At 37.6% G+C, this 23,819-nt stretch overlaps 2 protein-coding genes across 2 annotated transcripts in view; one reads left to right on the top strand and one right to left on the bottom strand.

Moving 5' to 3' along the window:
• CEP83 (centrosomal protein 83) overlaps positions 1–18,670 on the top strand; it is a 112,012-nt gene extending 93,342 nt beyond the window's left edge. The window contains exons 14-17 of the mRNA XM_049695042.1: positions 660–789; positions 14,924–15,027; positions 16,824–17,013; positions 17,993–18,670. Coding sequence (XP_049550999.1) covers positions 660–789; positions 14,924–15,027; positions 16,824–17,013; positions 17,993–18,097 — 529 coding nt within the window. The 3' untranslated portion in view covers positions 18,098–18,670. The remainder of the gene's footprint in view (positions 1–659; positions 790–14,923; positions 15,028–16,823; positions 17,014–17,992) is intronic.
• A 1,162-nt stretch (positions 18,671–19,832) lies between these two features.
• The window catches only part of PLXNC1 (plexin C1), a 141,810-nt gene continuing 137,823 nt past the window's right edge, over positions 19,833–23,819 (bottom strand). The window contains exons 29-31 of the mRNA XM_033427725.2: positions 23,672–23,812; positions 23,499–23,573; positions 19,833–22,310 (exon numbers count right to left, since the gene is read on the bottom strand). Coding sequence (XP_033283616.1) covers positions 22,206–22,310; positions 23,499–23,573; positions 23,672–23,812 — 321 coding nt within the window. The 3' untranslated portion in view covers positions 19,833–22,205. The remainder of the gene's footprint in view (positions 22,311–23,498; positions 23,574–23,671; positions 23,813–23,819) is intronic.

The raw sequence follows: 23,819 nt of genomic DNA, 5'->3' as shown, positions 1-23,819 counted from the left end.
TCAATAGAATGTGATTTTGATCCCAGCTAAGATACTTAAAATCTGTTTGACCTTAGTCATGCAGTCTGACTCCTCCCGGTTTGTATATCTCATTTGTACTGCCTGTAGTGATGATACTAAAAATCATAAAGTATACAGAAGAGCTTTAAAGATGTAAGTTGTTATGATGTTACTATAAAATACCATTTATATGAATTTTACTCTAGCCAGGAAACATACCACATTAAGACTTGATACCAAGGTTGATTTTAAACCATCTTTATTAGGCCCAGTTTTTAACAGCTTGGTGGTATCATGGTTTAAAGCTGATTATCAGTTGTTTGTCCTGTCCCCCCGTTAACTAGGTATAAGTCTTTAAGCAAGTTAGTTACAGCTCTAAGCCTCAGTTTCCTCAGCTATAAAATGGAAATGATAGACGTACCTAACTCAGGGGTTACTGTGAAGAATAAATGATGTAGTACACGTACTGTTCTAAGCCCAGTGGCTGGCTCATAGGAAATACTCAGTAATGGTGGTGATAGCAGATACGTGGCCATGCAAGAATGCCTGTGTTGGATTATGAAGGCTGTGGGTGAAGTAGGTAGTGAGTTTGATTATACTTGCGGTAATATCTCTTCTAAGAGTTAACATCTCATGTTTTGCTTACGTTCTTCTGACAGGGCATTGGAAGAGAAGCAAATACAGTGGTTGGAAGAAAAGCATAGGCTTCATGAACGTATCACTGACAGAGAAGAAAAGTATAATCAAGCTAAGGAGAAATTGCAGCGAGCTGCAATTGCCCAAAAAAAGGCAAGTGGTTCTCATTAAAGAGATTTCTATAGAGTAAAAGCATAACTATTTTAGGAGAATAAGATGTATAATTAAAACTGAGACTTTACGGGTATGTTCAGTTTGATATTTAAACATGACATTTTGCTGTCACATTGTAAAGATAAATTGGGAAAATGCAAACTGCTCAACAGGTTTATTTCTAAATGTTGTGTACAAGTCAGTTTTTCAGAGTATGCATTTTTCCACAGAGACAGTGGTTTTCATTGATAAAGTTTCTAGACCAGCCCATACAAGTGTTATTTAACTCATTCGCACTTAAATTACAGGGTGATTAGGCCTGTTTCAACTGTGCTTAACTAATACTTTTAACATTGTTTTTGTGGTTACAATACTTTTTTGTTTCCAACTCAGGAATATAGAAGCAAGTATCTCATTGCCCCAGCAGAAGGAACTAGGACTCCCCTGGCTTCTGAAACAGCCATGATAGTTCCCACAGCCATGATCTTTTTAAAGTTTCATCTTTGCAGGCATATTTTCTCCAGAACCTAAAAACTTTCTTTTCTTGGAACTAATCCAGGGCATCATGGAACTAATGTAACCAGATGATTCATCTAAGTCAGTGGTTTACAACTTTTTTTCTACTCAACAAACCCAAGGAATGTAGCATAGCCCCATCAGTAACCATGGCTCTCCATGGCAGCGATTCAGCAGTTATTTTTAGTAAGATTGGCGCATGTGTGTTGGGGGAAGGGAAAGGAAGTATTTAAAAAAAAAATCCCACAAATGATTTGGATATGTCTCCATTTGATAAGTTCCTTTAGTAGTGGCATTGGTTGTGGGGAAGTGAGGAGGTCTGAAATGAGAGGAATTCGTACTCCAGACATAGGCACACCAGTGTCTTAATGTCTGTATGTTTATTGGTAAGGTTAGCTGTTCATATTTGCATAAGAGAAGAGAACTGCATATCATTTACATATTCTGAATTTGGAAATCAAGGACACAGTTTTTAGTTACCTGTTTACATTATTAGATATAACTGCCAAATTCATCCTGATAGTTGGAGTGACAACATGAGAAGTCTTAAAGTCATTACTTCCCCACTTTCTTGGTTTATGAATGCTGCTTTTCTCTTTCCATTATGCTAAAAGTAGCATAACATTGAGATTAGAAAATAGCACTTAACGATATAGGATCCCAGCGTTTTATACTCAAATATAAATACTTATGTTGTTGTTTCATTGTTCTTTTCCCCTGTATCACTTCTCTCTCTTTCTTTCCATATAAGTACTGAGCAGCGTATGGGTATTGATGGGATTTTAGTGAAGTTATTTCATGGCTTGGAATGATCTCCGAAATCCCACTTATGCTTCCTTGTACTGTTTGAAGCCTAAAAGCATCTGATGCCAGATTAGCTAGAAATCATAAGAAATTGTAAGAGCTGATTTTATCTTTCACAGAAAAAACTTTTTTGTTGGGGTTTCAGAGATAAGTGTCTTAGAGATCAGATTCTAATTATTGAGGCTAGGTTGGGTTGACTTCTTTTGGAGCAAAAGTGACATCCAGTGGTGAGAGAGGTTATCAACTAATCATAGGTATACCAGAAAGGGGAGGAGGTGATTTTTTTTTTTTTTTAAATTTTATTTATTTATTTTTGGCTGTGTTGGGTCTTCGTTTCTGTGCGCGGGCTTTCTCTAGTTGCGGCGAGCGGGGGGCACTCTTCATCGCGGTGCACGGGCCTCTCTTGTTGCGGAGCACAGGCTCCAGACGCGCAGGCTCAGTAGTTTTGGCTCACGGGCTTTGTTGCTCCGCGGCATGTGGGATCTTCCCAGACCAGGGCTCAAACCCATGTCCCCTGCATTGGCAGGCAGACTCTCAACCACTGCACCACCAGGGAAGCCCAGGAGGTGGTATTTTAAGAAACGTGTGAAGTAACCTTTCATCAGTATTGACCTAGGATGAATGTTTTTCCTACTGAAATAACTGCCAAATTCTGGGGGTGAATATAGTAAACACCTGTTTTACTTTTAAAAATGTGACCTGTGGATAATGGTTTTAAGTTGCAGGAAATTGTTAAACTCAATTCAGTAAAAATTATGACCCAGAGCTGTCCCATCATGTGGAGCACTGCCCTGTAGGCTTACAACTTTACCTCAATTAAAGTGGAAAAGCAGATAGTACATGTGACATAGAAATACTGTAAAAAGTATATAAGTATGTATAATTTTAGGGCTGGGGGATCTTAGCATTCAGATAGTTTTTACAGATTTGGAAACTGAAGTGGTAGGGAGCCAAGATCATTGACTAGTTAGGAACGCTGTGACTAAAGTCTACATTTTTCTATTCTTAATCCTGTGCTTTTTCTGCACTGTTAACTCTTTTAATTTCCCCCTTTCTTTGATTCGAGATACTTTACTGCTTTTCTCTTCATTATAACCATAATCCACATGAGTCTTATTTCCTGTGGCAGAATGATCACTATAAAATTAATTTTTTAAACTCAAACCCTTTTCCCATTCAAGTTAAATATAGTGCTTCTGTATGAAAATATTGGCTATAAGATTACATAAATATGATTCGTAAAATTGCAACAGACTTTTAAGTTTCTTAGATGACAAAGATCATAACTTTCTTGTGTAGTAAGACTTCAATTAAGTCACAAAATATTAACTCTAGGGCGGAAATCATAGTCCTTTAGAGTTACTTTCCTGTGAGAGGTTCTTACAACTGGGGAGTAGCAGCTTTATTTTTTTTTCCCCAGGCTAGGTAAGATGGCTTCATTTACAGCTCCAACCTCCTAAGCACAGAGATTATGTCATTTCTGGTAAGTGTTTTTAGGTAGAGTCTTTGTTCAATGATATTTTGCTGTGTTGATTTGTTTGGAAAAGTTGGACCGGGTATCTTGAGTTGGAATGCCCTTCTGTAATTGATGACTTCTCTGTATGTTGTTCCCCACACTCTGTTGAAATGTGAGTATGAAGAGAGATCTCTTGGTATGAGGACAATGAGTTGTGCTTTTCCTTTTGAGGTGCTTGAAATGAGAACTTGTTATTTTTATTCTAAGGTATATCTCTAAAATAATTCTTGGTTAGATGTTATGAACGGTTTTGAGAAAGAAATGAACCATAGTCTTGAATTATAAAATATCTATTGACTATGTTGTGTGGCCTGGCATTATGTTATACACCGAGGGGAAAATAGAAGCCATGATTAATTCCTGCCCTTGATGACCATATAATCTAATTGGAGAAATAAAATAGCATGCAGTACCTAAAGAATCTACTAGTCATTTCCATGTGATCTGTGTGGACACTAAAGTTTGAGAACTACTGTGCTAGAGAGAAGCAAGCCTTAAGACAGGGAGACTAGTCAGGAAGCTATTTATAATAATCTTAAAATGAGGTAAGACGTCTGGAATTTGGGCTTGCAATATAGAATGAAGGTGAAGGATGACTCCTAGACGTATTCCAAAGGAAAAAATGAACAGAATATAGTGCTAAATAAGAAGAAAGAGAAAAATACGAAGTATTTTAGCTATGAGAGGATATAGAGGAGTTGTCATGATGGAATAAAGACCATGTGTCAGTTGAGTAGAAAGAGAAGATACATTTGACTAAACATACGTCAGGTATGAACTGATGGTAGTGCATCCATATAGACATGTCATAGACTTTTTTTTTTTTTTTTTTTGGCTGCACTGTGCAGCATGTGGAACTTCCCTGACCAGGGATCAAACCCGTGCCCCCTGCAGTGGAAGCGCAGAGTCCTAACCACTGGACCACTAGGGAAGTCCTGTCCTAGACTGTTAAGTGAAGGTATCATGTAGATTAACAGAAATAATGGAATGTAAAGCGTGGAGATCAGTAATTCAGCTTAGGGATGTATAATTAGACACTTGAGATTTTGAGAACTGTTGAAGAATAAAAGGACTAAGAACTAAGTTGACTTGGAAAGAGGAGCTGGATTTAGTAGAGGAATGGTCATAGAAGTAGAAGCTATAGTATGGTGTGATAGAAGCCACAGGAAAAGAAAGGAATCAAAGGTAAATGGTCGTGATTATTGAAGAGAGTTCATTGAATTTGGCTAGAAGGTGATAAAAGGAAAATTTCAGCTTTGATTCTTGCATCAGTATTCTTTTGATTTTTCTTTAACTCTTTTGTGTTGTAATGTGTGTAACACTAAGGCATCCATTTGATAGACCTGTGATTGTATTGGACTGATAAAATCAAAATTACAATCATTTCTTACAGCCACTTTATCCTGTGGACTTCCATTTCTTTCAGTAGAGTATCATTCTTCCAGTTACTTTGTCTTCAAACCTTTGATTCATCCTAAGGGCTCCCTTTCCCCAAATATAGTCAGTCACTGTATTCGTTTCCTAGGTCTGCTATAACAAATTACTACAAACTGTGTGGCTTAAAACAACAGAAATTTATAATCTCACAGTTCTGGAAGTTAGAAGTCCAAAATCAAGGTGCTGATAGGGCCATGCTCCCTCCAAAGGCTCTGGGGAAGGATCTGTTCCATGCCTCTCTCCTAGCTTGTGGTGGTTGCTAGCAATCCTTGGTGTTCCTTGGCTTGCAGACACATCACTTCAATCTGTGCCTCTCTCTTCACGTGGTGTGTGTCTGTCTCTGTATCCAGATTTTTCCCTTTTCCTAAGGGCACAAGTCAATATTGGATTTAGGGCCCACCCTAATCCAGTATAACCTCATCTTAACTTTACCCTTTTTTCAGATAAGGTCACTCTGGAGTGTTTTCCAACACCAAGAACCAATTATCTAATTCTCTGGACACCAACTGGGTGCCAATAATTCAGTTAAATTCTGACACTACATCAGATTCCACAAATTAAAGGGTTCAGCCTCAAGACTAACCCCATGTCAGGTGTCAGGTCCTTAGCCATCTGCACTGCTGACCAATGACTATAAATTGGGGTACCCATAACACCCCCCACCCAGGTTCATAGAACTCAGGAAAACATTTTACTTGTATTTACTGGTTTATTAGAAAGGATACAACTCAGGGACAGCCAAATAGAAGAGATGTATAGGGCAAGGTATGGAGGGGGAGGGGTGCCCTCTCTGGGAGTGCCACCCTTCTAGCAAATCAATGTATTCACTATCCTGGAAGCTTTCCAGGTATCCTTGTTCAAGAGTTTTTAATAGATATCAATCTCCAGTACCGCCACTCCCAGAAGTGGAGGGTGGAGAGTGGGAGGTGGGAATAGTGCTGCAAGTTCCTACCTTCTTACCACTTGGTTTCTAGTGACTAGCTCTATTTTGAGATTACCTAGGGGTCCCACCCTAAGTTAACTCATTAGTATTAACTCAGGTATGATTGAAAAGGGCTGGTTATGAATAGCAAAAGATGCTCCTATGACTCAGGAAATTCCATGTGTTTTAGGAGCTCTGTGCCAGAAGCCCAGGGCAAAGACCAGATATATTTCTTCTTATATCATAGTCACATTCTGAGATTCTGAGTAAACATAAATATTTCGGAGACGCTGTTCTACCCAGTATAGTCACTAGAGCCTGTGAATTCTTCCTTTATAATGTATCTCACATTTTCCCCACCTCATTTCTTTTTATTCTTATTGCAACATCCTAGCTCAGACTCTCTTCACTATGAGGTTTCTCTATATTCGTTTAGGCAGTTTACTCAACAGATTTATTGAGAACCTACTGTGTATTATACCAGGTACTGTTTTATTCACAGGGATACAGAAATAAAGACTCTGCACTGAGGAGCTTATGTTGTAGTGGATGGGAGACACGGGGTCAAGGAACAAGTGTCAGGTGGAGATGCGTGCTAAGAGGAAAACTAAGGGGGATAGAGGGCATTTATATAGGTGATCAGAGAAGCCTCTGATAAAGTAACGTTTGAGCAGAGACCTCGAGGAAAGAAGGGGGAGGCCATATTTTGTATGTAGGGGAAGAATGTTCCAGAGGGAATAGAAAGTAAAAGAGGCAGGGGTCTGCTTGGTATGTTGAAGGAATACAAGGAGGGAGACCTGGGTAACTGGAATGCACAGAAGTAGTAGGAGGCTAGGTGATGTAGGGGCTTTTTTTGGTTTTTATTCTGAATGAGATAGGAACACACTGGAGAGTTTTGAATTGAGAAATGCTGTAATCTGAATTATATCTTCAGGAGAATCTCTGGCTGTTGTGTAGAGGGGCAAACAGGACTCAGGAAGACCACTTTTCGGTAATTCAGATGAGAGATGTAGAGAGCTAGTAGTAGACTTGTGGTCGGATTCTGTATATTTTTAAAGGTAGAACTTACAATGGTTATAGGGTATTAAAGAGATAAATCAAAGATGACTAAGATGTTGGGCTTGAGCACGTGGTTAAAATAGAATTGCTGTTTACTGACATGGGAAAGACCTTGGAAGGAACAGGTTTAGGGATAAAATAAAGATGCCTCTTTTGGACACATTAACTCTTTGAGATGCTCATTAGACTTCCAAGTGGAGATACTAAGCATTCTGGTGAATACATGAATCAGGGCTTCAGGGAAGAGGACTAGGCTAGAGATAAAGATTTGGGACTTACCGGCATGTAAATGGTATTGAAAGCAATGGGATTAAATGAGGTCACCTAGAAAGTGAAGGAAGACAGAAAAGAACAGGTTTGAGTTTTGAGGAATTCCAAACTTTAGAAGTTGGGAAGTTAAGGAGACTGAGAAGGAGTGGCCAATATGATAGGAAAAGAACCAAGAAAGTACTAGATGCCAAATGAAGAAAAATGCTTCAAGAAGGATTGGCTGTGTCAAGTGACATTATAGTGTCGACGAAAAATTAATCAGGCGACCTAAGAAAGAATTGGAAAATTTTATTCAAGACAAATTTGAGGGTTAAAACCCAAGAAGAGCATCTCAGAAAGCTCTGAGAACTGTTCCGCCCGTTAGAAGTCAAGATACAGTTTATATAAGCTTTTTGAGACAGAGGGCTGTACATTAAATGACCTATTATTGACAGTTTACAAAATCCAGATTTTAGTGCCATTGTGGTGGGTCATGTGACCCTTTATAATCTAGAAGGAATGTTCTCTTTTAAGGCATTGTCTTGCTGATGCTAGGAGAATGTTGCTGTTTATGGTTGAGCAGGTATTCCTGCTGATGGGGGAGGTTTGGTCAATGCATAATGCAGATACACAAGGCACAGTGAGGGGAGAGGGGAGGCCAAAGCGCAGAGAAGAATTTTTATGTTTAAATTTTTCTTGTCTTGCCATAAATATGAATTTTATTTCACAGTGGTAAGATGATAAAATAGTAAGATGAAGACTAAGAATCCATTTGACTATATGGTAATTGTTGGTGGCTTTGTCAAGGGTTGTTTCTGTGGAGTAGTAGGTATGCAGGTCTGATTGAAATGGAATATAATTTGTTGAAGGAATTTTGTTGTGAAGAACAGAGAACTGGGGTAATAGCTAGCATTGTGGGAGCAAAGGCTTCCTTTAAGAAGGGAGAAATTATAGGATGATTCAGTAGCAAGGGGAAAATTGATGATGCAGGAGAAAGAGGGGGCAAATGAAGGGATGATATCTTTTAGTAGGCAGAAGGGCATTAGATTCAATTCAGAGAGGGAAGGGATAGAAACACAATGTATCTATTGTACCTGGAAAAAAGACAAAATATATGATTGTAAGTTCCTGATAAATTCATGGATGTAGTGGAAATTCTCTACTGATGGCTGCTATTTTCTCAATGCAAAAAAGAATCTGGGTCACCAGCTCAGACTGTGAAGAGTGGAGGTCTAACAGATTTGAGAAGAGACAAGAAGTTGTGAAAGAATGTAAGTTTGGGAGAGTGATTGGATTAGGGAAATTAGTAGGATTTCCAGGTACCGATAGGGGGGCCCATTTGAAGTTAGTGCTGGTTAATTTAAGGTGAGACCGGTCAGCGCGCGTGCGTGCGTGCGTGCGTGTGTGCGTGTGTGTGTGTGTGTGTGTGTGTGTGTGTTAGAAGAAGAAGGAGGCTTGGGTCAAGATAATGAGGGTGCTGCAAAGAAATGATTATAATGTTAGGGTCTAAGGCATTCATTGGGTCTACTAGTCAACCAGCTATCCAGTTCTTTTGCTGCATTCTAACTCAGTTCCTGGCAAAGAGTAGTGCTCAGTAAATGGCTGGTTGTTTTTACAGTGATGAGGATGGGGACAACATTGTCCTGAACCCTGTCTTCAGGAAGCTTATCTCCAGATTTGCCTCTTACGAGGCAAACTTCAGAGTCCATCCTATACACTGATACCATATTAATCTTTTCAAAACAATGCTTTCACCCATCAGTTCCCCTGCTGGAGAACCATCAGGGGAATCCACATTCCTATAGAATTACAGATTCTTCTTAATTCATTTCTTATCCTTTCTAAAAAAGCCTTTTCTCAAGATTTTGTATTTTATGACTGGAATTCCCTTCAGAAATCCCTGTATTTTGTATTAACTATGGTTAATATAGAGCCCAGTTAAGTGTGCAGTCTGTGTGTGTGTATAAATATACATGCTTAAGATTTGAAGATGATAGTGAAAAAATTGGTATTTTACTACAATTTAAATAAGCAGTACAAATGGAGAAATAGAACTAGATTTTAAGATTGCAGGTTTATATAATCATATAATAATGAAGTATTAAGCATTTCGATCTTTAAAATGTCTGCTGTTAGTTGAACTAAAATACCTAAAAGGAGCATATGCTTTTGATAATGACAGACTAGGAAATATGTGGATCAGCTCTCCACATGAGAACTAGAAGAATCAGACAAAATATTTTTAAAAATATCTCCATGAAGGGCAGTGAAGAATTAAGAGGCCAAGATCCTGGAGAGATGGGAAACCTGGAGAGGTGAGCTCAGCATTTGGGGCTGCTTTTCCCTTAGAGGAAGCTGCCAGTTCTGGAAGAGACAGCTTGAGAGGCTGAGAAGTGAAGCAAAGCTTTTGACAACCTCGTAGGGCTTGGGGACCAAAAATTGGAGTTCAGAATCTGCCAGAGAGAGGGTCTCAGGTCTGAGTCTACTAGTGCTGTGGGTTGAGACCATGAAGGGGTATGCCCTTGGACTAAGAGTGAACTAACTGCAAATAGCCTGGCCCTTGCAAGTATTGAAGCACAGCTTCAGATCATCTGTCCTTAAAATTAGATTAAATTAACCCCTGTTGTTAGTGTTCCTAGCTGCCTGCAAGAAACAAATGTAAATCTGCTTTAAGGGAAACTAGCATGGTAGGCTTCAGTTATTTCCTCAGTTTTTAAAATGTAGTGTCTAGCTCTAAATAAAAAATAAACAGAGATACTACTGCACATCCATTAAAATGGCTAAAATCCAAAACACTGACAGAACCAAATGCTGGTAAGGATATGGAACAATAGAAACTTTCATTTATTGCTGGTGGGGTTGTAAAATGGTACAGCCATTTTGGAAGACACTTCAGCAGATTCTTACAAAGTTAAAACGTAGTCTGGCCATACAGTCCAGCAGTCATGCTCCTAGGTATTCATTCAGATGAGTTGAAAATGTATGTTCACACACACAAAAAAACTGCACACAAACGTTTGTATCAGCTTTATTCATTATTGCCAAAAGTTGGAAGCAAGCAATATGTCCTTCAGTAGGTGAAGGTTAAAAAACTTTGCTGTATCCATACAAGAGAATATTATCCAGTGACAAAAAGAAATGAGCTATTAAGCCATGCAAAGACATGGAAGAACCTTAAATGCATATTGCTAAATGAAAAAAGCCAGTCTGAAAAGACTATATATACTGTAAGATTTCAAATATATGACATTCTGGAAAAGGCAAAACTATGGAGACGGAAAAAAAATCAGTGATTGACAGTTTATGGGGTAGGAAGTAGGGGTGAATAGGTAGAGCACAGGGAATTTTTAGGGCAGTGAAACTATTCTGTATGATACCGCAATAGTGCATACAGGACAGTATGCATTTGACAAAACCATAGAACTGAACAACACAAAGAGTGACAATGTAAACTGGACTTTAGTTGATAATAATGTATCAGTTTATCAATTTTAACAAATTTCTATTAATAATAATAATTTTAAAAATAGCTGCATGAGAAAATAACATTGAAAATCAAGAGAAGTAACAATCCATATAAAGAAACCCCCCATAGGGGATCCAGGTAATGGAGTTATCAGATACAGAATTTAAAATTACCGTGTTGTAGATGCTCAGAAATAAATGCTTGAGAATTGATCAGTAAACTAGAAAACATTTTTTAAAATGGCAGGCTTAGAACTAAAAAGCACAATGACTGAATTATGAACTCTGTGTATAGATTTAACAGCATCCTCATCTGCCTCTGCAAGGCATGAGCAGAAATCAATGAAGCAGAGGTTATACAATAGAAAATTTAACTTGCCAAGAGCTGATCAATCTGAAAAGATTGATAAAATGGCTTCTCCCCAAACTCCTCATAAAGTAGGTAGGTAGGTAGATGAATAAACACAAATGGACAATATAATGAATGAAAAAGGGGTATCACTATACATCTTATAGATATTAAAACAAAAAGACTATTATAAGAACAACTGTGTTAATTATGCAATTTTGATGAAATGAACAAATTCCTTGAACATCTCAACAAAACTAATACAAGAATAATTAGGAAATCTAAATAGTCCTGTATCCATTAGGGAAATGGACTCCTTAATTTAAAACCTTCCATAGAGAAAATTTGGTATTTATATATATATATTGCAAAATGATTACCACAATAAGTCTAGTTAACATCCATCACCATATATAGCTACAGAATTTTTTTTCTTGTAATGAGAACTTTTAAGATATCACTCAGTAACTTTCAAATATTGCAATGCGTATCATTAACTATAGTCACCATGCTGTACTTTACATCCACAGAACTTATTTATTTTATAACTGGAAGTTTGTACCTTCTGACCTCCTTCACCCATTTCACCCAGCCCCCAGTCCCTGCCTCTGGCAACTGCCAGTCTGTTCTCTGTATCTTTGAGCTTTTTTTTTTTTTTTTTTTTTAAAGATTCCACATGTAAGTGAGATTATGTGGTATTTTTTCTTTCTCAGTCTGGTTTATTTCACTTAGCAAAATGCCCTTAAGGTCCATCCATGTTGTCACAAATGGCAAGATTTTCTTCTCTTTTATGGCTGAATAATATTCCAGTGTGTATATCACATCTTCTTTATCCATTTATCCATTGATGGACACTTAGATTGCTTCCATGTCTTGGCTGTTGTAAATACTGCTGCAATGAACATGGGGGGTGCATATGCCTTTTCAAGTTAGTGTTTTTGTTTTTTTTTCACTAAATACCCAGAAGTGGAATTGCTGGTAGTTCTATTTTTAATTTTTTGAGGAACCTTCGTGTTATTTTCCATAGTGGCTGCATAAATTTACATTCCCACCGACAGTTAGTGAGAGTTCCCTTTTCTCCACATTCTCACCAACACTTGTTGTTTCTTGTCTTTTTGAGAATAGCCATTCTGACAGTTGTAAGGTGGTATCTCATTGTGGTTTTGACTTGCATTTCTGTGATGATCAGTTCTTTCTTTACATACACAATTAGAAAATAAAATATGTACCATTTACATTAGCATAAAAAATTTAGGAACAAATTTAATAAAAGATAGGCAAATATTGCTAAGAAAAACTAAAGAAGACCTAGATAAAGGGAAACTATACCACACTTGATTTGAAAGACTCAATATTATTAAGATGTCAGTTCTTCCCAAACTGATCTGTAGATTGAATGCAATCCTAATCAAAATTTCATTAGTTTTCCTTGTGGAAATTGGAAAGTAGATTCTAAAATTCATATGAAAGTACAAAGGACTAGAACAACCAAGGCAATCTTGAAGAAAAATAACAAAGCTGGAGGACTTAACACTACTAGGTATCAAGATTTACTTTAAGCTACAGTCATTAAAACAGTGTGGTATCGGCATAAGGATAGACAGACAAATGGAACAGAATACAGTCCAGGAATAGTATATGAACACCTGACTTACCACAAAGTACCACTGCCTTTCAATAGGGAAAGGATAGTCCTTTAATGATGTGGAGTCAATTGGTTATCATTAACCCAACCTAATTAGATAAAAATGAACCACAGACCCAAATGTGACAAGTAAAAAAATAAAGCTGCTAGAAAAAAACTTGGGAAGAAAATCTTAAGATCTTGGGATAAGTTTTTTTAAACAGGACATAAAAAGCACTAACTGTAAAAGATATGGTTGATAATTTGGATTTTATTACAATTAAGGACTTCTTTTTATAACACGACACTCTTATGGGAAAAAATGTTACCACACACTGAGAGAAGGTCAATCTGCAACACAAATATCTGACAAAGGATTCGTATTCTGAATATATAAAGAACTCCTACAAATAAGAAACAGATTACTCAAAAAAAATTTTTTTAAACAGGCAAAAGACTAAGACAAGCACTTCACAAAAAAAGGATATCCAGATGGTCAGTATGCATAAGAAAAGGTAATCACCCTCATTAGCTAACAGGAAAATGCACATTAAAGCTACAGTGACATATTATTCTATTCCACCAGAGTAGCTAAAATTTTAAAAGACCGACCACACCAAGTGTTGGTAAGGATGTAGAGCAATTAGAACTGTTGTATATTGCTGGTGGGCCTGTAATTAGTAATTAGTTAGAACCACTTTAGAAAACTGACAGTTTTTACTAAAGATAAAACATATGTATACTGTATGACTCACTCCTGGGTATATACTCAAAGAGAAATGAGGACATATATCTACCAAAAGCATATTCAGGAATGTTCATAAAACTTGATTCATAGTAGCTTCAAAGTAGAAAACAATTCAAATTCTTATCAGTAGGAGAAGGGATAAAATACAGTGTGTTTGTAAAATGGATAACAGCATAACAGTAGAGAGGAACTGTGACATGCAATAACATGGCTTAGTCATAGGGATAAAACGTTGAACAACCACCAAAAAATCCAGAAACAGAAGTGTATATAGTGTATGATTTCTTTGATGTGGGCAGGTGAATGAATAGACAGAGTCCTGAGTCACCTGTACATATATACATACGTGTGCTAATAAAGGACAGAAGGGTGGTTCCTGGGCCAGGGTAGGCGATGAATGAGCTATACCTGTAAGCAGTAACATGAATAAATCTCGCAGTATTGAGTGAAAGAAAAAAGCCATCTGTAAAAGAATGTGCACTGTGACTCCATTTGTATGAAGTTCAAAAATATACAAAACTACAGCTTTGGAAGTAAATTAGTTGGTTACCTTTTCAGAGGACAGAGGGGGTAGAGATTGAAAGGAGGGAAGGGTAGGGGCCCTTTTGGTACGGCAGTGCTCTTGACCTGTGAGGTAACAACACCAGCATTTGCTTCGTGGTTTTACATTTTTGCTTTACATTTACATCATGTGCATTTTTCTGTAAGCCTGTTATACTTAGGTAAAGAGTTAGAAACCAGAAATCTAAAAGGTCTGGAGCTACCAAGTGATTGTCAACATTTATAGGTGTTTTTCTGTAAAAAAAAATAAAAACGACCTGTTTATAAAACTGAAAAAGTGTTACCTTTTTTCATTTACTACTTTTGCATTATACATAGATTTTTCCATATTAGAAAATTTTCCCTTTGTGAAGTTTAAATTTTTTTCTTTTTAATATTTAGAAAGGCATGCTTTCAAACTGAGATGCATCCATAATCAATCTTATCTGTCTTGATCCTTTAATTTACTACTTTGGTAGCAATTTATCAGTTGCAAACATGCTTTTAAATTTTAAATTTATAGTTGTTTTAAACCCATGATAATCTTCTGGGAAAATGAACAGTCATGATTATGAGGTGACAGGTAAACTCATTAGTAAAATTTGACTCCTTCCCTTCCTAGATTTTTTATTTGCACAATTTCCTTATTGATATCAATTTTCTGGTTTGACATTTATAATGGTTCTGTTTGTCACGTTGAGGATATGAGGTAGATCTGTGTTTTATTATCTATAAAATTTTTAGTAAGCATCATATCTACTAATCTTTGCTCCTAGTATTCCCTGAAAATACTCATCTCTAAGTAAAATTTTTTCGGTGAGTAAAATATTCACTATATAGCTTTGTTCAAATAGGAGAGTATGTATTACCATACTTGCTCATATTAATTGTTTCTCTTTTTCTAGAGAAAATCTCTCCATGAAAACAAGTTGAAGAGAATGCAGGAAAAGGTAGAAGTCTTGGAGGCAAAGAGAGAAGAATTAGAAACAGAAAATCAGGTGTTAAATAGGTAATGTGTTCGTATGTATACATAACCCCATGTGGCTATTTTGATATTATACAACTTTGTTTCTGAGTATAGTGCACTTGGGTTTCTTTTAAAATATACATTGAAAAGAATTCTAAAGCTATGCATTAGACTCCTAATTCATTATCTTTGCTATTTTTTTTCTGATTGAATGTTTCTTCAAACCAAAAGGTCTTTAACACATGCATTTGTATTACAGTTGGGACTGACAGGAGAGGTCAGTCACTGGCTTTGGTAGCCAGGAGTGGTGTGAATCCTTGCTGCTGAGACAAGACAGTTTAGTGATTACAAGTTCTAAAATTGTGGCCACAACTTTGAATCAAAGTTCAGTTTTTTTTATTTTTTGGTATGGAAAATATTGGGCAGTAGCTTCTGGTTTTTCATTTACATCCAAGCACAGCTAATGATCTGCATCATTAGCATTTTTGAGCAGAGAAGATTTACCATATTAAGATAGTGGTAGTGGCAGTGTATGACCCATGTGATTCAAGTTAATAAAATCTTTTCAAATTCAGGTAATTAGTAGTTGTCTTCAGCATTTAGACAGTATCAGACTTTTCTGTAATGGGAATTGCCTGTATAGCAAGCAGTGATGTTTTTTATAATGTGCACTGGTCTTCTTGGGTATAATTATTACCAAAATGTGAACAGTTGTGTTTTTTTTAGAACATCCAAGAGGTTTCTAGACTGTGGAATAAATGCCAACTTTGTAATACTCTCTGTTCCAAAGTAAGAAGCCACCAAATTCATTCTAAAACAAAATTCAACTTAATATTTCAAAATGAATGGTTATGGAGGAGGTGTTAACCAATTCAAGATTGGGCAGCTATGGCACAGATGGCCTAGAACTTCGAATGGTTTTGAAACTATATTTGATTACTGGTGTGATTGATCGTCAGGAAATTTATGTCCAAAAAGGTGGTGATCTGTGAAAATTGACCATATTTCACCTACAAAAATGGCATTCATAAGATTCAACCTAGGGCTTCCCTGGTGGTGCAGTGTTTAAGAATCTGCCTGCCAATGCAGGGGACACGGGTTCGAGCCCTGGTCCAGGAAGATCCCACATGCTGTGGAGCAACTAAGCCCGTGCGCCACAACTACTGAGCCTGTGCTCTAGAGCCCGTGTACCACAACTACTCAGCCTGCACTCTAGAGCCCGTGCGCCACAACTACTGAAGCCCTAGAGTCTGTGCTCTGCAACAAGAGAATGCACTGCAATGAGAAGCCCACGTACTGCAATAAAGAGTAGCCCCCCCCAAAAAAAGAGTAGCTCCCACCCACTGCAACTAGAGAAAGCCCACATGCAGCAATGAAGACCCAACACAGCCATAAATAAACAAGCAAATAAATAATTCCCTTTAAAAAAAAGATTCAACCTGGCATTTTCTCTATTTCTATTTGATTCCTGCAGTAAAATAAGGCACCCTTTTGGTTTAAGGAGTCTCCTTTTAGTTTTAGGATTCATGGGTTGGTGGAGTAAAGTGGAAATGAAAGTAAAAGTATCAAAAGATTTTTAATCTTTGATTAATTGGCAAATAAAACTTTAAAATCAGTTGATAGCCTGCAGGGCCAACAATAACGCATATAATTAAGATGTCATATCATGTTTCTGTTTATCTTTCTAGATAAACCAAATTTTATGTGTATATTATATATAGATAAATCTTATAATTTAGAAATCCTTTTCTTCCAATTAAAATTATGTTCTATGACTCATACCGTTCTTCAATAGAATGTAACTGTATTAAACAACAGAAACACTTTTTCTTTTTAAGACAAAATGTTCCATTTGAAGAACATACAAGGCTTCAAAAAAGACTAAAGGATATACAGAGAAGACATAATGAATTTCGAAGTTTAATTTTGGGTCCTAACATACCTTCAACAGCATCCATCAATCCTGGAAGCTTTCAGTCACCAACTGTGATTCCAGGCATGGAACTATCCTTTCCTCCTCATATGCAGGTATGAGCATTTATTTTAGGGAAGAAAGTTAGATAAATATTTCCATACGTTTTTACCTCTTTAAATAGTTAAAAACCTAAATCTTTACCAGAAAAGTCTGCTGAGAGGCATAGTGGATTTGAGTCTATCCTATCCTTTAGCGGGTGCTAGGAGTAAAGTCTCCTGTTGGGCAGTTGAAAGGAAGAAGCTTAACTGATAAGTCTTTGAATAACTGTTGAGTTTGTAGTCACTCATACAATGCTAATTACTACCAACATTTACGCAAATGTACTGCACTATGTATTTTCCATACAATATTTAATCCTAATGAAAAATGCTTTGAGGGAAGGTATTGGTATTCCCAATTTGCAGATGAGGAAGCTGAGTCAGAGAGGTGAAGTGACTTGACTAAGGTCATAGCTAAGTGAGAGTTGAATTTCATACCTAAATCTAATCCCAAAACCTGAGATGGTTCTACTTTATCAGATCCCTGAGATGTTGATGGAATCAAATTGATTGGATGATTTTCAGAAGATGAACTGTTATTAAGCAATGACATTTTGTAATGTTGAAAGCACTGAAGATTTTTAATGTTGTAAGTCACCGAATTGAATCTCAAACGAAGCGCTTTGTTTATATAATAAAGTGCTATTAAACTCTCATCACATTAGAAAGTTGCCATATAAGTACAGCTGGGCCCTACATTACTGTTATCTAATTCACTCCCTGGTGAATTTTACACCTAGAGAGGAACAGACTTTGGGTTTTTGCTGAAGGCTACAGCCAGAGGCAGGAGAGAAGCAAGGACTAGTTGGTAGTCTAGACCATGCTGGTGTTCTTAGACTGCTAAAATGGTCATCCTTTTCTTGCCAGGTGTTGCAGGCCTGAATAAAAGAGGCACTGAGGCCACTGCCTAACGGTTATTTTTCCACCAGTTTTTCTAAGTCTTTTTTGGTGTGCTTTTTCTTTTCTTTTTTTTCCCTCTTTCTGTGCTTTTAAGGAGGAGCAGCATCAAAGAGAACTCTCTCTACTTCGCAAAAGACTAGAAGAACTAGAAACAACACAAAGAAAACAACTAGAGGAACTTGGATTTCCTGGGGAATGATTTTCTTGGAGAAAAGGCAGATCAAAAGGGATGAAATCAGTGACTCAAGAAGGCTTGAAGTTTTAACGTATGTGGTATTTAGATACTTTATTACTGTTTGCCAAAACACTTGAATGTGCCTCAAGAGAAGGTACCAGTACATGATGTATTGAACGAATGTCAGGATTTTAGGGTTATACTAATGATAAGTGAAGCACTAAAGCAGCTTCAGAGATATTTAGAATATTATTGACAACCCTTTGAGAATGTGAAATAAATGAATAAAAGGAACTCATTAGGGAATCAAGTTTTTAAATTATTTTATTAATCTTACTTTGTTGAATTTTTTGGCATTTTGCCTAAAACATGCCCATCTTGAATTCCCTCTTCCTCTTCTTTGAGATGCTTGGCAATAACAGGGTCAGTGAACATTTTCTGGTTTACTATATATGAGTTATAAACCTCTAGTTCTTGAAAAATGACAATTTTAAAGTTAGTATAAAAAAATAAGATATCTAGATATATATTATAAAACACTACCTTTTCTAAAAGCTGTGTGCACATAATTTATTAAAGAGCTTAACATTTTTCTAACTGCATTGTTTTGTGTTTAATTTTGTTTTAACCATACAGTGTAGAAGATCTCACTAATTTTGGCTTCGTTGGGTTAGGATTGATAGGAAATAACAAAGTACAAATTAAATCCTGTGGCTGTATAAAACAACGGCCATTCATTGTAAAACTTGCACCCAGTGGGGTCCCTTTAGAAATATTGCTGGTTTTTAACTTTTCCCCCTCCTGTTTTGGATCTAACCAAACTGTTATAAATGTTTTATTTCTGTGGCTGCGTTGGGTTTTCGTTGCTGCGTGTGGGCTTTCTCTAGTTGCAGGAGCAGGGACTACTGTTCATTGCAGTGCGTGGGCTTCTCATTGTGGTGGCTTCTCTTGCTGTGGAGCACGGACTCTAGGGGCGCGGGCTTCAGTAGTTGTGGTGCACGGGCTTAGTTGCTCCGCAGCATGTGGGATCTTTCTGGACCAGGGCTCGAACCCGTGTCCCCTGCATTGGCAGGTGGATTCTTCACCACTGTGCCACCAGGTAAGTCCCCATTTGCTTTTCGTTTTTTTAAAATTTTATTTATTTATTTATTTATTTATTTTTGCTGTGTTGGGTCTTCGTTTCTGTGCGTGGGCTTTCTTAGTTGCGGCGAGCGGGGGCCACTCCTCATCGCGGTGTGCGGGCCTCTCACTGTCGCTGCCTCTCTTGTGGAGCACAAGCTCCAGACGCGCAGGCTCAGTAGTTGTGGCTCACGGGCCTAGTTGCTCCGCGGCATGTGGGATCTTCCCAGACCAGGGCTCGAACCCGTGTCCCCTGCATTGGCAGGCAGATTCTCAACCACTGCGCCACCAGGGAAGCCCCCCCATTTGCTTTTTTATGTAACATTTTTAAGGCATTCTGCTGGAATAACTAACTTCACGTCAACAAGGCAAAGCTCAAGTCTGCCGGACTAAGTGGAATGTTCATTATCCAGTAGTCCTCACATTCAAAAGTCAAAGTTAATTGATAGTGGAGGCCAGGAGTGAAATTGCACAGCCTTAACATCATTTAGAAGAAACTAGATTTACTTACTAATTTACAGAGCGTATACAGTGACACTTTGTTTTTGAAAAATAATTAATTTCCATGGAGCCACTCAGAATTTAAAAATCTATTATAACTAGAAATTTTGAAGGAGGAAAAAGACAAAAACAGTCCACATTTACATCAAAATGTTTATTTTTGGATATAGACATTTAAAACATTCATCTCCAAGAACGGCTTCAATCAGGTATACAATAAGAAATAGACTTTAAATCCCTAATACAGAAAAAGGTAACAGAATTAATTTTTAAATGCTGCTGTAGACACTAGTGTTAGAAAAAGAAAGTTGTTTATAAATGGTTTTGCACCAAAAAAATATGCAAAGAAACTTGAAAATAGACAATGTTTGCCATTTGTTTCTCTGGTTGCTGTTTAATATAGACCCAGTGACTGATTGTCTTCAGCACACATCTAATTTGGCCATTTACTGCATTTGGCTAATGTGGTCCAGATAGTGCTCTTCACTGGAGGATTGACAAACACGCTACATACATTAGTGAATCTTCACACCACCTCAGTGAGGTAGGTTAGAAATATTATACAGAAATTGAGGCACAAAGAGGTAAGTGACTTGCCCAAAGTTCCCAGCAGCACAGTCCCTGGAAAAGAAGGTAAGTCTCCACACAGGACTCATGTGCCAGAGAGCTGGACAGGGACACCCTCATGTAGCATTTACTGAATACTTAGATAAAGCTGTAACTGATCCTTTGAGATTTCTTAGCATTTCTGTACCCTAAAGAAGGGAAGTCTTCTGGGCAACTCTCCTACCCTTGGCTCTCAACTCTCCTACTATTGTGAACCCCTTCACATCAAGACTATAGCAGCCTTAGATGGGGACCAGACCTCTCACCTTTATAAGTAACCTATTTGGTAGTATTTTTGAGGTGTGTCCATTGGACAGATAATAGTCGAAAGCGACAGGATTGGGAAGGTGCCTATCAATCAGGGCAATAAATGCTTATTTTCTCTGATCAGTTTGTGAGGTGTCACCTCTCACTCTTTACCAGAGAGTGAGGAGCAAAAAGAACTGCATTCATTTAAGACAAACTCACATTTAAATCCTGATATCCCATACAGTGTTGGTAAATGATTTTAAGGAATGTGTGATCAATGTTTTATTTGCTACTTGAAAAAATTTCTTTCCTCAATCTGGGATTTCGAGCACCAAGGGTAAAGGTGCCACAAGGAAAGTTTGAGAGTTGCCAATTACACTTTTTACTTCTGGTTTAATAGAAGGAAAACACAGTGGTATTAAAGTTGGTCATGAGCAGCAAAAATTCAGGAATAAAAAATCAGCAATAAAAAGACTACAGTATAACTAGATAGGGAATTCTTTTAAAAAAAGGCATGAATAAAACAGGTTTTTTTAAACTCTTGCTCTTGTGAGGAATACTCTCAAAAAGTACATTGTAAGACTAAGATACCAAGTTGTATACTAATATTTTTCAGGCCATGGGCCTCAAATATATATATTCATATATAATACTCCAGTGTGAACAGCAGTTTCATGAAATGTAAAATGTATTTTTTTTTTTTTAATCACACACAAGTATTTATAACCACAGGGTTCACCAGAAATCTAAAGCAAGGAGGTAGTAATATAGAGATGTAGGATTAGGGGAGTGAGTTACTCTTCCACAGACAGTTCTGATCGAAGTGTTTAGACAGAAAGAAGCTACTGATTTTTTTTTTTTTTTTTTTTACAATAGCCAACCTGTCCACTATCAAATACATTTAATATGAAAAAAATAAAATGAAGAAAACGTACATACTTTAAACGCTGTCGCATTTAAAGAAGCCTACTGCCTCTCCTTGCTTTAGAGTTCCGTAGTGAAATGGAGGTGAGTGTGATGGAGTACAGTCGGTGACCACTGAAAAAACACGAGCCCTTTCAAAATGTTGCAACACTGTTAGTTTTTGGTTTAAAAACACACACACACTCACAAATGCTAAGTGTACACACTACCAAATTCTGCGGTCAGCTTTTCCAAGAACTACCGGGGAAAGTTTCAATGCTGCAAGTCCTCAAGGTTGCCCTAACACCCCTACCTTGTTTCCAGATGACTCATTTCACATTTTGTTTTGATCGCTGGCAATGTCCCTTGTCTGCAGAGGTGCAGTGTAGTCACAAGTGCTACACAGCTGTAGTTTTCAAACAAAACCACGTATATCATTGTGCTTAAGTGGAGACTGTAGTTAACAATACCGACCCTTGCTTACTGGCCCTGTATTCTCTGTGAACAAGGAGGCTGTTGGTGACAACCACTCCAACTCTATGTACAGAAGCACTCCCACAGTACACACACAGGCACAGTGCTTGGTATGCTTTCTAAAAGCTGTGCATGTGCCTTGCTCGCTTAAAAAAGACAGTGCTCAAAGTGGAACCTATGTGCAAACTTAAAAAATTAACGACACAGAGTAGCTTAAGCAGCCATTTTGCTCCCAAGTCGTCTGAAGAACTTTACCAGATTAAGCCAGGCCCCAGAGTGCTTACATCCACTTGCATTTCTTCTTTTCATCAAATAAGACTTTTACATGCAAGAGTTGTTTCTGAGCTTCTTCCAGCCCTCGTTCTCTTTCTAGTTTATTTAGAATCTGTTGACAATTAGAACAGTTATTTTAGATATTGTGGTTTTTAGCATTACAATTCTGTTTTTTTTTTTTTTTGCATTCCTGATGCTGTGAGTGGTAAAATCTGTATGAAACAGATGCCAACATTTTCTTCAATCATTTAATACTCACTTTGCAAGTTGTTTTGCTAAGTCATTATCACAGGATCAACAACGCTTAGGTTTAAAATAGAAGCTCACAAGAAATACCAAACTATTTGCTTATAAATATAGGGCCAGGATTTCAAGGCCCTGTTTTATGCATTATGTTACAGCCATTCCAAGCACAGCAAGCATTCCTGGGCAGCCAACATGCAGGCAAGTATTTCTTCTTAAATGCAGCAGGCAGGGGCATCTGGTCAGAGACGTCTACTTCCCTTCCCTTCCCTTCCCTTCCCTCCCCTCCCCTCCCCTCCCCTCCCCTCCTGGGCAGTGTAGTCCCTCCTCTCCCCTCCCTTCCCCAGTGCTTCCCTTCTAACCCCTGACCCCTGGAAAGAGGGATGCTTATCATGTTCAAGGAACTCATTGCCTCTACCCTACCTTAGTGCTTCACTTGATCTTCAAGTAGCAAATGGAATTGGTGAGCTATTCTCACCATTGACATGGATAGCCTGTCCCAGCATGACTGAGTGGGGGGAATCAGGGAAGGGGGAATTAACATATTTGGAAACAGCGCATCTGATGACTGTGTCTGTGTGAATTCCCAAAGAAAAAAATCCAGATTAAGGAGGATTAATCATAAAGGAGAATGGTTTATTGAAATAGTTGCTTAAGTTAGAAAATATGTCATACTTTAACTACTGAATACAGAATCTAGGCGATTTAACAAGCTTAGCTTTCATTTTAGCAGATTACAACCAAGCATAAGCAGGCCCCTTTTATTAGGACCACTACTTACTCATCAAAGTTAAGTATGCCAGTATGGCTATAGGCCCCATTAACTCAAATGTAAATGGTTGGTCCAAAGGCGAGCAGCATAATAAAACTATGAGGGGCAGCAGCCACGCGCAGGGTCTGGCTTGGTGCCAGGATCCCCCATTTCAGACAGGCTTCCTGGCCTCCCTTTCTGGCCATTTGGGATGCCAGAGCTGTCCTGAGACCTACAGAATGCTTTATAACCAAATTCTGGTGACTGATTCATATCTATTTTTTTAAATGTTATTTAAAATCTTACCTCATCAAAATATTTTACGATGTATTTGTAGATTTCTGTCAAGGCCACTTCTTCATTAAATTCATTTTCATGTTTCTTAAAGAGATAAATCCTTGTTGAGAGATTCTGCAGTGGCTTGTTTTTTTTTTTTTTAAGAAATATCCAAATACAGTCTTTTTACTTTGTAACAATACCTTAGATTCCTGAGTTAAGAATTCTTCCATCTCTGAAGATGACAATGGAGGCAAATCCCTGATTGCTTTGTAATAAGACTTGACTTCCTCTTTGTAGGTTGGGATATCCTTGGCATAGAGAAGTTTATTAGTTGGTGCTTCCTGAAAA

This window comes from Orcinus orca, chromosome 11, assembly GCF_937001465.1.
Source record: "Orcinus orca chromosome 11, mOrcOrc1.1, whole genome shotgun sequence".
Taxonomy (NCBI): domain Eukaryota; kingdom Metazoa; phylum Chordata; class Mammalia; order Artiodactyla; family Delphinidae; genus Orcinus; species Orcinus orca.
This window is presented reverse-complemented; position numbering and strand designations above follow the sequence as displayed.